The 14,360-nt window shown below is 41.6% G+C and overlaps 1 protein-coding gene across 4 annotated transcripts in view; it reads left to right on the top strand.

The window, feature by feature from the left end:
- Nucleotides 1-14,360, top strand: part of astn1 (astrotactin 1) — a 178,875-nt gene that overhangs the window by 61,442 nt on the left and 103,073 nt on the right. For 2 of the 4 annotated variants that reach the window (XM_072912140.1, XM_072912143.1), the window contains exons 6-7: nucleotides 6,363-6,512; nucleotides 13,975-14,124. In XM_072912140.1, the coding sequence (XP_072768241.1) occupies nucleotides 6,363-6,512; nucleotides 13,975-14,124 (300 nt within the window). Of the gene's footprint in view, nucleotides 1-6,362; nucleotides 6,513-13,971; nucleotides 14,125-14,360 lie in introns of all 4 variants that reach the window. The other 2 variants (XM_072912142.1, XM_072912141.1) reach the window with 2 other exon arrangements.

The raw sequence follows: 14,360 nt of genomic DNA, 5'->3' as shown, positions 1-14,360 counted from the left end.
TTTACAAAGGAGAGTGGGGTTTGTTTACAAAGTAGAGTGGGGTTTGTTTACAAAGGAGAGTGGGGTTTGTTTGCAAAGTAGAGTGGGGTTTGTTTACAAAGGAGAGTGGGGTTTGTTTACATAGTAGAGTGGGGTTTGTTTACAAAGGAGAGTGGGGTTTGTTTACAAAGTAGAGTGGGGTTTGTTTACAAAGGAGAGTGGGGTTTGTTTACAAAGTAGAGTGGGGTTTGTTTACAAAGGAGAGTGGGGTTTGTTTACAAAGTAGAGTGGGGTTTGTTTACAAAGGAGAGTGGGGTTTGTTTACAAAGTAGAGTGGGGTTTGTTTACAAAGGAGAGTGGGGTTTGTTTGCAAAGTAGAGTGGGGTTTGTTTACAAAGGAGAGTGGGGTTTGTTTACAAAGTAGAGTGGGGTTTGTTTACAAAGTAGAGTGGGGTTTGTTTACAAAGTAGAGTGGGGTTTGTTTACAAAGGAGAGTGGGGTTTGTTTACAAAGTAGAGTGGGGTTTGTTTACAAAGTAGAGTGGGGTTTGTTTACAAAGTAGAGTGGGGTTTGTTTACAAAGGAGAGTGGGGTTTGTTTACAAAGTAGAGTGGGGTTTGTTTACAAAGTAGAGTGGGGTTTGTTTACAAAGTAGAGTGGGGTTTGTTTACAAAGTAGAGTGGGGTTTGTTTACAAAGGAGAGTGGGGTTTGTTTACAAAGTAGAGTGGGGTTTGTTTACAAAGTAGAGTGGGGTTTGTTTACAAAGGAGAGTGGGGTTTGTTTACAAAGTAGAGTGGGGTTTGTTTACAAAGTAGAGTGGGGTTTGTTTACAAAGTAGAGTGGGGTTTGTTTACAAAGTAGAGTGGGGTTTGTTTACAAAGGAGAGTGGGGTTTGTTTACAAAGTAGAGTGGGGTTTGTTTACAAAGTAGAGTGGGGTTTGTTTACAAAGGAGAGTGGGGTTTGTTTACAAAGTAGAGTGGGGTTTGTTTACAAAGGAGAGTGGGGTTTGTTTGCAAAGTAGAGTGGGGTTTGTTTACAAAGGAGAGTGGGGTTTGTTTACAAAGTAGAGTGGGGTTTGTTTACAAAGGAGAGTGGGGTTTGTTTACAAAGTAGAGTGGGGTTTGTTTACAAAGTAGAGTGGGGTTTGTTTACAAAGGAGAGTGGGGTTTGTTTACAAAGTAGAGTGGGGTTTGTTTACAAAGTAGAGTGGGGTTTGTTTACAAAGTAGAGTGGGGTTTGTTTACAAAGTAGAGTGGGGTTTGTTTACAAAGTAGAGTGGGGTTTGTTTACAAAGGAGAGTGGGGTTTGTTTACAAAGTAGAGTGGGGTTTGTTTACAAAGTAGAGTGGGGTTTGTTTACAAAGTAGAGTGGGGTTTGTTTACAAAGGAGAGTGGGGTTTGTTTACAAAGTAGAGTGGGGTTTGTTTACAAAGTAGAGTGGGGTTTGTTTACAAAGGAGAGTGGGGTTTGTTTACAAAGTAGAGTGGGGTTTGTTTACAAAGTAGAGTGGGGTTTGTTTACAAAGTAGAGTGGGGTTTGTTTACAAAGGAGAGTGGGGTTTGTTTACAAAGGAGAGTGGGGTTTGTTTACAAAGTAGAGTGGGGTTTGTTTACAAAGTAGAGTGGGGTTTGTTTACAAAGTAGAGTGGGGTTTGTTTACAAAGTAGAGTGGGGTTTGTTTACAAAGTAGAGTGGGGTTTGTTTACAAAGTAGAGTGGGGTTTGTTTACAAAGGAGAGTTCATGGGAGTGTACCTCCCTCCTTGTGCAGACGAGGCTGCTGCTCATATTTCCAGTATTATATATTATGACTTTGAACCTTTTATCCTGTAAAGCGTCTTAAAAGCGCTATACCAAATAACATGTATTATATTATTATTATTATTATTATTATAACCATTCATGCCGCTGTTGCTAGGCAACAGACCAAACACCCCGATGCCTTCGTTCTCTTTTCGGATGACTTTAATCATGCTTCCTTGGACTCAATTTGACCCACTTTCCACCAATATGTGCGCTGTGCAACACGGGACAATAGAACTCTGGACCTACTTTATGCTCATTCAAAAGATGCCCTGCCCCCCCTGGGACGGTCTGATGACAATCTGGTGTTTTTAACACCTCAATATGTTCCTGCTGTGAGGAGGCAGCCTGTCTCAACACAATCAGTGCGGAGGCGGAACCAGGAAGCATGTCTCGCCCTGCAGGACTGTTTTGAGACCACAGACTGGGACGTGCTCTGTAAGCCTCACGGGACAGACATTGACAGCATCACAGACTACATCCATTTCTGTGAGGACTCCATCATCCCTACAAAAACTGTCCACTGTTACCCAAATAACAAGCCCTGGATCACCAGCCAGCTAAAGGTGCTGCTGAATAAGAAGAATCTAGCCTTCAGATCTGGTGATCGGGATGAGTCGAGGAGGATCCAGTGGCAGCTAGTGTCTGACACCTGGCCATGTGAGATGACAGCTGGAGAGAGTCAACCCAGCCAAGTCAGCAGGCCCTGACCGAGTCAACCCCTGGGTTCTGAAGACTAGTGCTGCTCAGCTGACTGAGATCCTGCACTTCATCTTCAACCTGAGTCTGAAGTTAGAAAGGATACCAGCGCTATGGAAAACCTCCTGCATTGTGCCGGTGCCCAAGAAGACCATCCCATTGGGCTTGAATGATTTCAGACCGGTTGCCCTGACGTCTCATGTCATGAAGGTCCTCGAGAGACTTGTGCTGGATGAGCGGAGACCCCTGGTGGCTCCTTCCCTGGACCCTCTACAGTTTGCATATGGATCTGGATTTGGATCACTGATTACTTGTCTGACAGGCCCCCGTTTGTGCGACTGGGGAGCTCCCTGTCGCATACAGTGGTCAGTGGTGTAGGTGCTCCACAGGGGACTGTCCTGTCTCCTTTCCTGTTCACCCTGGACACCTCAGACCTTGAGTATAGTTCCAGGTCCCGCCACCTGCAGAAATACTCTGATGACTCTGCTGTGGTCGGGTGTATCAGAGAGGGACAGGAATTGGAGTACCGGACACTGATCGCTGACTTTGTGGAGTGGTCTCAGGCGAACCGTCTGCTCCTTAATGTGGACAAGACCAAGGAGCTGGTCATCAACTTCAAGAAGAAAATTACCCCTGTGGGGCAGTACAAGTACCTGGGAGTCCACTTGAACAGCAGACTGGACTGGAAGGACAACAGCAAAGCTGTTTTCAAGAAGGGCATGAGCAGACTCTTTTTCCTGAGGAAGCTTAGGTCCTTTAATGTGTGTTGGAGATCTTTTTTCATTCTGGTGTGGCCAGTGCCCTGTACTTTGCACTGGTTTGTTGGGGGAGCAGCACCAGCAAAAGGGACTTCAACCGGATTGACAAACTGATCCGGAAAGTGGGCCAAACTATTGGCACGCAGTTGGTGGCGTTTGTGTCAGTGAGGGACAGGAGGACACTGGACAAACTGCTGGTCACATCTAGTCTTAGACTTAGATTGGTCACATCTAGTCTTAGACTTAGATTGGTCAGATCTAGTCTTAGACTTAGATTGGTCACATCTAGTCTTAGACTTAGATTGGTCACATCTAGTCTTAGACTTAGATTGGTCACATCTAGTCTTAGACTTAGATTGGTCACATCTAGTCTTAGACTTAGATTGGTCAGATCTAGTCTTAGACTTTGATTGGTCACATCTAGTCTTAGACTTAGATTGGTCACATCTAGTCTTAGACTTAGATTGGTCAGATATAGTCTTAGACTTAGATTGGTCACATCTAGTCTTAGAATTAGATTGGTCAGATCTAGTCTTAGACTTTGATTGGTCAGATCTAGTCTTAGACTTAGATTGGTCAGATCTAGTCTTAGACTTAGATTGGTCAGATCTAGTCTTAGACTTAGATTGGTCACATCTCGTCTTAGACTTGGATTGGTCACATCTAGTCTTAGACTTAGATTGGTCACATCTAGTTTTAGACTTAGATTGGTCACATCTAGTCTTAGACTTAGATTGGTCACATCTAGTCATAGACATAGATTGGTCACATCTGGTCTTAGACTTAGATTGGTCAGATCTAGTCTTAGACTTAGATTGGTTAGATCTAGTCTTAGACTTACATTGGTCAGATCTAGTCTTAGACTTAGATTGGTCAGATCTAGTCTTAGACTTGGATTGGTCACATATAGTCTTAGACTTAGATTGGTCACATCTAGTCTTAGACTTAGATTGGTCAGATCTAGTCTTAGACTTAGATTGGTCAGATCTAGTCGTAGACTTAGATTGGTTAGATCTAGTCTTAGACTTACATTGGTCAGATCTAGTCTTAGACTTAGATTGGTCAGATCTAGTCTTAGACTTAGATTGGTCACATCTAGTCTTAGACTTAGATTGGTCACATCTAGTCTTAGACTTAGATTGGTCAAATCTAGTCTTAGACTTAGATTGGTCAGATCTAGTCTTAGACTTAGATTGGTCACATCTAGTCTTAGACTTGGATTGGTCACATCTAGTCTTAGACTTAGATTGGTCACATCTAGTTTTAGACTTAGATTGGTCACATCTAGTCTTAGACTTAGATTGGTCACATCTAGTCATAGACATAGATTGGTCACATCTAGTCTTAGACTTAGATTGGTCAGATCTAGTCTTAGACTTAGATTGGTCACATCTAGTCTTAGACTTGGATTGGTCACATCTAGTCTTAGACTTAGATTGGTCACATCTAGTCTTAGACTTAGATTGGTCACATCTAGTCTTAGACTTAGATTGGTCACATCTAGTCTTAGACTTAGATTGGTCACATCTAGTTTTAGACTTAGATTGGTCACATCTAGTCTTAGACTTAGATTGGTCACATCTAGTCATAGACATAGATTGGTCACATCTGGTCTTAGACTTAGATTGGTCAGATCTAGTCTTAGACTTAGATTGGTCAGATCTAGTCTTAGACTTGGATTGGTCACATATAGTATTAGACTTAGATTGGTCACATCTAGTCTTAGACTTAGATTGGTCAGATCTAGTCTTAGACTTAGATTGGTCACATCTAGTCTTAGACTTAGATTGGTCAGATCTAGTCTTAGACTTTGATTGGTCACATCTAGTCTTAGACTTAGATTGGTCAGATCTAGTCTTAGACTTTGATTGGTCACATCTAGTCTTAGACTTAGATTGGTCACATCTAGTCTTAGACTTAGATTGGTCAGATCTAGTCTTAGACTTAGATTGGTCAGATCTAGTCTTAGACTTAGATTGGTCAGATCTAGTCTTAGACTTAGATTGGTCACATCTAGTCTTAGACTTGGATTGGTCACATCTAGTCTTAGACTTAGATTGGTCACATCTAGTTTTAGACTTAGATTGGTCACATCTAGTCTTAGACTTAGATTGGTCAGATCTAGTCTTAGACTTAGATTGGTCACATCTAGTCTTAGACTTAGATTAGTCAGATCTAGTCTTAGACTTAGATTGGTCAGATCTAGTCTTAGACTTAGATTGGTCACATCTAGTCTTAGACTTGGATTGGTCACATCTAGTCTTAGACTTAGATTGGTCACATCTAGTTTTAGACTTAGATTGGTCACATCTAGTCTTAGACTTAGATTGGTCACATCTAGTCATAGACATAGATTGGTCACATCTGGTCTTAGACTTAGATTGGTCAGATCTAGTCTTAGACTTAGATTGGTTAGATCTAGTCTTAGACTTACATTGGTCAGATCTAGTCTTAGACTTAGATTGGTCAGATCTAGTCTTAGACTTGGATTGGTCACATATAGTCTTAGACTTAGATTGGTCACATCTAGTCTTAGACTTAGATTGGTCAGATCTAGTCTTAGACTTTGATTGGTCAGATCTAGTCGTAGACTTAGATTGGTTAGATCTAGTCTTAGACTTACATTGGTCAGATCTAGTCTTAGACTTAGATTGGTCAGATCTAGTCTTAGACTTAGATTGGTCACATCGAGTCTTAGACGTAGATTGGTCAGATGTAGTCTTAGCCTTAGATTGGTCAGATGTAGTCTTAGACTTAGATTGGTCAGATGTAGTCTTCGACTTAGATTGGTCACATCTAGTCTTAGACTTAGATTGGTCAGATCTAGTCTTAGACTTAGATTGGTCAGATCTAGTCGTAGACTTAGATTGGTTAGATCTAGTCTTAGACTTACATTGGTCAGATGTAGTCTTAGACTTAGATTGGTCAGATGTAGTCTTCGACTTAGATTGGTCAGATGTAGTCTTGGACTTAGACTGGTCACATGTATTTTACAGAGGTGGGACTGTCCATACAAGCAGGATCATGGCAAGTTTGACTTAAAGTCCAGTCTAGTTCCAGCTGTTTGACACGTTCTTGTGAAGAAAGAGTGGAGGAAGACACTTTGACTTTGTGTGACTCCAACAGCGGGTTCCACCTTCTTGAACCCAGACGGGGACTCTGGCACGGAGGCCGACAGCGAGCCTCAGCTGGCCTTCTACACCGACCCCAGCCGCAGTCGGCGCCGCAGTCGAGGTATGAGAAACGGTAACGTCAACAGCGCTTGGGGCTCCGGGGGTAAGGACCAGTTCTCTCTCTCTCTTTGATGGTGTCTTGGCCACGCATGACAGTAACCTGATCATGTCCTGTACATACTGTACATACTGTACTATGTTTGATGTCCTTGCATCAAACATGAAGAATATTATTTCTCCAGACGTGTTGCTGCATGCTGTATTTGTCAGCATGCCTTCTTGTGCGCTCAGGAAAATAATATCTGCTGTCACTTCCCACCTACTGTACTGTAATCATGTCATATTTTACAATCTTATGTCACATAATGTCATCTACTTCATTGTAATGTAAGGTAAGGTCATTTAACGTAATGTAATGTAACGTCATGTTATGTAACGTAACATAATGTAATGTAAGGTAATGTACTGTAACATAATGTAATGTAACATAACGTAACATAATGTACTGGAATGATGTGATGTGATGTGATATTTTCTAATGTTATGTCACGTAATGTCATGTAACATAACACAATGTACCGTAACTTAACACAATGTAACGTAACGTATATAATGTATTGTAATGTCAAATATTGTAACATAACATAATGTATTGTAACGTAATGTAATGTAACATTATGGACTGTAATGCAACATATTGTAACATAGCGTAATGTAATGTAACGTAACGTAATGTCACATAACGTAATGTCACATAACGTAATGTCACATAATGTAATGTCATGTCACGTAATGTAGTGTAACATGACATAGTGTAATTTAACATAACATAGTGTACTGTAATGTAATGTAACATACCAATGTACTGTACTGTAACGTAACGTAACGTAACATAACATAGTACTGTAATGTTATGTAACACAATGTGATGTCACGTAACGTAATGTAATGTACTTAATAGTACTGTAACATAATGTAACGTAACATAACGTAACACAACATAACACATAGTACTGTAATGCAATGTAACACAATTTCATATCACATAACGTAATTTAATCTACTAAATTGTAAGGTAACATAATGTAATGTAACATAATGTCATGTAACATAATGTAATGTAACATAACAAAGTAACGTAATGTAACGTAATGTAACGTAACGTACTGTACTGTAATGTAATGTAACACAAAGTAATGCAACATAATGTAACGTAATGTAATGTAATCTACTTAATGTAACTTAATGTAATGTAACATAATGTAATGTAACTTAACGCAAAATAATCTACTGTAATATAATGTAATACAATGTCATGTCACGTAATGTAATCTACTAAATTGTAATGTAACATAATGTAACGCAACGTAATGTGCTGTACTGTAATGTTATGTAACACAATGTGATGTCACGTAACGTAATGTAATGTACTTAATATTACTGTAACAAAAATGTATCATAATGTAACGTAACATAACATAACACACAGTACTGTAATGCAATGTAACACAATTTCATATCACATAACGTAATTTAATCTACTAAATTGTAAGGTAACATAATGTAATGTAACATAATGTCATGTAACATAATGTAATGTAACATAACAAAGTAAAGTAATGTAACGTAACGTACTGTAATGTACTGTAATGTAATGTAAGACAAAGTAATGCAACATAATGTATCCATCCATTTTCTACCGCTTATTCCCTTCGGGGTCGCGGGGGGCGCTGGAGCCTATCTCAGCTACAATCGGTCGGAAGGCGGTGTACACCCTGGACAAGTCGCCACCTCATCGCAGGGCCCAACATAATGTAACGTAATGTAATGTAATCTACTCAATGTAATGTAACATAATGTAATGTAACTTAACGCAAAATAATCTACTGTAATATAATGTAATACAATGTCATGTCACGTAACATAATGTAATCTACTAAATTGTAATGTAACGCAACGTAATGTACTGTAACGTAATGTAATGTAACATAACGTAACATAATGTAATGTACTTAATTGTAATGTAATGTAACATAATGTAATGTAATATAATGTAACGTAATGTAATGTAATCTACTTAATTGTAATGTCATGTAACATAATTTAATGTAATGTAACATAACGTACTGTAATGTAGTGTAGTATAATGTAATGTAACGTGCAATGTGATGTAATATAAAATAATATCATGTCAAGTCATATAATTGAATATAATGTAATGTAACTTAATGTAATGTAACGTAATGTAATGTAATATAAAATAATATCATGCCGTGTAATTGAATATAATGTAATGTAAAATAATGTCTTGTGTTGTTACTTTATATAATGTTATGTTACATGTTATGTCGTGTAATGTAATGATGTCATGTAGGATACAGCAGTGTAATGTAACTTCATGTAGTGTAATGTAACTTCATGTAGTGTAATGTTATGTAACTTCATGTGACACACCGGGAGTGAGAGACATTTCTAATACTGGAGTCTGTGAACATTGCTCCAAAGTGTGCTGATTTATTTCAAATACTGGAGTCTGTGAACATTGCTCCAAAGTGCTGATTTATTTCAAATACTGGAGTCTGTGAACATTGCTCCAAAGTGTGCTGATTTATTTCAAATACTGGAGTCTGTGAACATTGCTCCAAAGTGTGCTGATGTATTTCAAATACTGGAGTCTGTGAACATTGCTCCAAAGTGTGCTGATTTATTTCAAATACTGGAGTCTGTGAACATTGCTCCAAAGTGTGCTGATTTATTTCAAATACTGGAGTCTGTGAACATTGCTCCAAAGTGTGCTGATTTATTTCAAATACTGGAGTCTGTGAACATTGCTCCAAAGTGTGTTGATTTATTGCGCATACAAAACTTGACTTGACAAATACGATAAAAGAAGGCGGCAGCTAAGGAAAGGACTTCCTTTTTATCCCATCTATATCACAGCAGAAACACCTGCCAGGTGAACACCTGGTTTTACGACTTCCACTTCTGACGTAAGACAACCATGTGACTGGCGTCTCGTGTGGAACATAGGATGGAGAAATATACTACTGTACTAAGACTATAGTGACCATAAACAGTTCTCTTCTACAGCTGGGGGGCCCAAAGTGCGTCATGGCCCCCGACTGGTTTGTCATTGGCCCTTGGCACATTTCAAAAATGGTCATTGGCCTTACATATATATCGTCGGCATCCTTCTGTCTTGGGAGACGATCCAAAAAGTAGAGGGGGTCTTAACGGCACTTTCGGGAGTGACTAAAGAGTCCGACCCTCGAGTGGCAGTCAAGGTTGCACTTGGTGCACACGTATGTGGTTGGCTGCTGAGGTTGACGCTATCTCTACTTCCATCTTGATCTTTTGTCAGCCAAGGCCGCATTTCTTTCTTCCTCACCAGCTCGCACACCATCTCTCACTGCCATGCGCCAAGATGGACGATCCTTCGCGAACCTCTCCCTGGTTTTGACATGGATGCTGCACTGTTTGAGGTCCCTCTTGCAGACATCTTTGTAGCGTAGACATGGGCGTCCAGGTGGTCTCGAACCCTGCGCCAGCTATCCATGCAAGAGGTCCTTCGGGATGTGCACGTGCCCGAGCCAGCGCAAACGTCTCTCCCTGAGAGTGGCCACCATGCTCATCATGTCAGAGCGTTCGAGCACATCTGTGTCAGGGACTCTGTGCTCCCAGCTGATGTGCAGAATGCGACGCAGGCACCTGAGGTGGAAGCTGTTGAGTTTCCTTTCGTGCCTCGCGTAGGGGGTCTATGCCTCGCTGCTGTAGAGGAGACTGCTGAGAACGCAGGCTTGGTAGACACGCAGCTTGGTTGTCTGTGTGAGACTGGATTTGTCCCAAACTCTCTGCTGTAGCTTGGCATAGACTGCTGCGGCCTTGGTGATCCTGCTGTTTATCTCTGCCTCCGGATTGAGAGAGCTAGAGATTTTGGACCCAAGGTAGGTGAAGGTTTCCACAGCCTCCAGTGCCTGCCCGTCGATGGTGATTGTTGGGGAATAGTCTGATCCCTGCGCCATAACATTCGTCTTCTTCAGGCTGATGGTCAGTCCGAACTCCTTGAAGGCGTCGGATAGCCGGCTGGCGAGCTGCTGAAGACCGTCCTCTGTGTGTGATGCCAGGGCTGCATCATCTGCAAACAGAAGCTCACGGATGAGCACCTCTAGCACCTAGATCTTGGCATGAAGGCGGGCGAGGTTGAAGAGCTTGCCGTCGGCCCTGGTGTGGATGTACACGCCTACACTGCAGTGCCTGAAGGCATACTGGAGTAGCATGGAGAAGAAGATGCCGAAGAGCGTCGGCGCCACGACGCATCCTTGCTTCACACCACTGCTGACAGGAAAGGCCTTAGAGGTGGCGCCGTTGAAGCACACTGTGCTTTGCATGTCGTCGTGGAAGGTGGTGATGACAGCCAGCAGGTATGGAGGACAGCGGATCTTCTGCAGAAGCTTAAAGAGTCCGCTCCTGCTGACAAGGTCAAAAGCCTTCGTCATGTCAATGAAGGCAGTGTAGAGAGGCATGCGCTGCTCTTGACATTTTTCTTGGAGTTGGCGCAGGGAGAATACCAAGTCTACTGTTGACCGGCCAGATCGGAACCCGCACTGGGACTCGGGGTAGACGCGGGAGGCGAGGGTTTGCATGCGAGCGAGGGCGACGCGAGGGAAGGCCTTTCCCACAACGGTGAGGAGGGAAATCCCACGATAGCTGTTGCAGTCGCTTCTGTCGCCCTTGTTTTTGTACGATGTTGGCGTCACGCATGTCCTGAGGGATGTGACCATCCTCCCAGCATTGGCAGAGAAGCTCGTGAAGGGGCTTTAGTATCGCAGGTTTCCCACTCTTCAGGACCTCAGCTGGAATGCCGTCACTCCCCGGTGCCTTCCCGCTGGCAAGGTTGTCGATGGCTTTGCTAAGCTCCATCTCTGTGGGTTGGGCGTCGAACTCCTCCATTTCTGGCAGGTCAGGGATGGCGTCGAGGGCGGCGTCGGTGACGATGTTCTGTGTGGCATACAGCTCAAAGTAGTGCTCGACCCAGCACTCTAGCTGCTTGCCTTGATCAGCGATCACTTCACCTGTCTTGGACTTGAGTGGGACAGACTTGCTGTCGCCTTCTTGATGCCCTCGTGCATTCACCAGTATCTGCGGCTGTCTGGATACTGCTGCAGAGATTCAGCCGGTAGGTGTTGGCGCAGCGACGAGCAGTCTGCTGAGCTGTTTTCTTGGCAGTTCTGAGTGCAGCTAGCGTGCTGGGGCTTGGGGTGGTTTTGTAGGCCAGCACGGCTTTCCTCTTTGCCTCGGTCACCGGCAGCATCTCCTCCCAGTGAGCCTCAAAGCAGTCGGCGTTCTTGCGCTCTTTTTTCCCGTCGATAGAGATGGCGGTGCTGTAAACAGCATCCCGAAGGTTTGTCCATTTGGAGTCGATATCGTCGTCTTCAGGCGTCTCCCTCAAGGTTTCCCTGAGGTGGCACTGGAACTGGTGCGTCTTGATGATGTGTTTGACGCTGCAGGTGTTGATGTGTGGCCGACCTTTCTTCTTGGCGTGATGCACCTTCCCCGGAGCAATGCGCAGACCATTGACTTACACAACAAAAAGATTCTGAGCACTCACAGACAAGCAACCTCTAACGAATCTAACTCTAGAGATAACCGCAATTGCAGACAAAGGATTAACTGCCCACCCAACGGAAACTGTTTAAAAACATCAGTTGTTTACCATCATCCGCAACGACAACTCTAACACAGAGACTTACATTGGACTCACAGAAAACAACTTTAAAACCCCTTAGAACAATCACACAGCATCATTCTTAGAACAATCACACAGTATCATTCTTAGAACAATCACACAGTATCATTCTTAGAACAATCACACAGTATCATTCTTAGAACAATCACACAGTATCATTCTTAGAACAATCACACAGCATCATTCTGTAAACCCCAACTCAACAACTCTACAGAGCTGAGTAAATACATCTGGACTCTTAAAGACTATAACATTGATGACTCTATTACATGGTGAATTGTTGCATCTAGCTCACCATACAACACTGCAGCTAAAAGATGTCACCTGTGCCTGAAAGAAAACATATTTATTATATACCACCCCAATATGTTTATGATAGACCACCCCAACATGTTTATTACATACCACCCCAACATGTTTATTATATACCACCCCAACATGTTTAATATATACCACCCCAACATGTTTTTTATATACCACCCCAACATGTTTATTATATACCACCCCAACATGTTTATTATATACCACCCCAACATGTTTATTATATACCACCCCAACATGTTTATTATATACCACCCCAACATGTTTATTATAAACCACCCCAACATGTTTATTATATACAACCCCAACATGTTTATTATATACCACCCCAACATGTTTATTATGTACCCACCCAACATGTTTATTATATACCACCCCAACATTTGTATTATATACCACCCCAGCATGTTTATGATAGACCACCCCAACATGTTTATTATATACCACCCCAACATGTTTATTATATACCACCCCAACATGTTTATTATATACAACCCCAACATGTTTATTATGTACCCCCCCAACATGTTTATTATATACCACCCCACATGCTTGATATACCACCCCAACATGTTTATTATATACCACCCCAACATGTTTATTATATACCACCCCAACATGTTTATTATATACATATTATATATGTATATATATATATATATATATATATATATATATATATATATATATATGTTTGCACTCTTCTTCAAATACAAAGGACTGTTATTTATGGTTGGAGTTTTCAAAATGAGCAGATTGTGTAACTAAAAGGACAAAGTAGACAAAGTGTAATCAAAAGTAAAAAAAAAAAAGCCTCAGGCAAACTTTGAAATATGACTTCATATCTCATTAAACAACAAATACTTTTTTAATTAAGTGTTTTAATTCAAGGTTGATTTGTTACTGTGTGTGTGTGTGTGTGTGTGTGTGTGTGTGTGTGTGTGTGTGTGTGTGTGTGTGTGTGTGTGTGTGAAATATTCTTGCTTCTAAATATGATATGTAAAATAAATCCTGAAAGAACTTATGATAAAAGTGACATGCATTGAAATGTGAGTGATTTAAAAATGATTTCATGATGAATCCAGGATGTGAGTGATGTCATTAAAGATGTGATGTTGTTCTCCAGGATGTGATGATGTCATTAAAGATGTGATGTTGTTCTCCAGGATGTGAGTGATGTCATTAAAGATGTGATGTTGTTCTCCAGGATGTGAGTGATGTCATTAAAGATGTGATGTTGTTCTCCAGGATGTGAGTGATGTCATTAAAGATGTGATGTTGTTCTCCAGGATGTGATGATGTCATTAAAGATGTGATGTTGTTCTCCAGGATGTGAGTGATGTCATTAAAGATGTGATGTTGTTCTCCAGGATGTGAGTGATGTCATTAAAGTTGTGATGTTGTTCTCCAGGATGTGAGTGATGTCATTAAAGTTGTGATGTTGTTCTCCAGGATGTGAGTGATGTCATTAAAGATGTGATGTTGTTCCTGCCAGCAGCAGGGTCCCCCAGGAGCCCCATCAGCAAAACCACTCTGACCCTCATCAGTGTCATCAGCTGTGTCATCGGCCTGGTGTGCTGCTCGCACATGTCCTGCACTCTCTCCGTGCGGGTCATCCTACATGTGCCGGAACACCTCATCGCTGACGGTAGGACTTGTAGTATAGTACTAGTACTAGTACTAGTACTAGTATACATCCTACATGTATACTATGATTTGCAAATCCTTTTCAACTCATATTCAATTGAGTAGACTGCAAAGACAAGATCTTTCATGTTCACACTGAGAGACTTTCTTATTTGTTGCAAATGTTAGCTCATTTGGAATGTGATGCCTGCAAGTGTGCAAAGGATATCACCACATGGGCTCAGGAACACTTCAGAA

The sequence above is a fragment of the Nerophis lumbriciformis genome, linkage group LG33 (genome assembly GCF_033978685.3).
Source record: "Nerophis lumbriciformis linkage group LG33, RoL_Nlum_v2.1, whole genome shotgun sequence".
In the NCBI taxonomy this organism is placed as follows: Eukaryota; Metazoa; Chordata; class Actinopteri; order Syngnathiformes; family Syngnathidae; genus Nerophis; species Nerophis lumbriciformis.
Note: the sequence above shows the minus strand (reverse complement) of the source record. Positions and strands in the feature narration are given on the sequence as shown.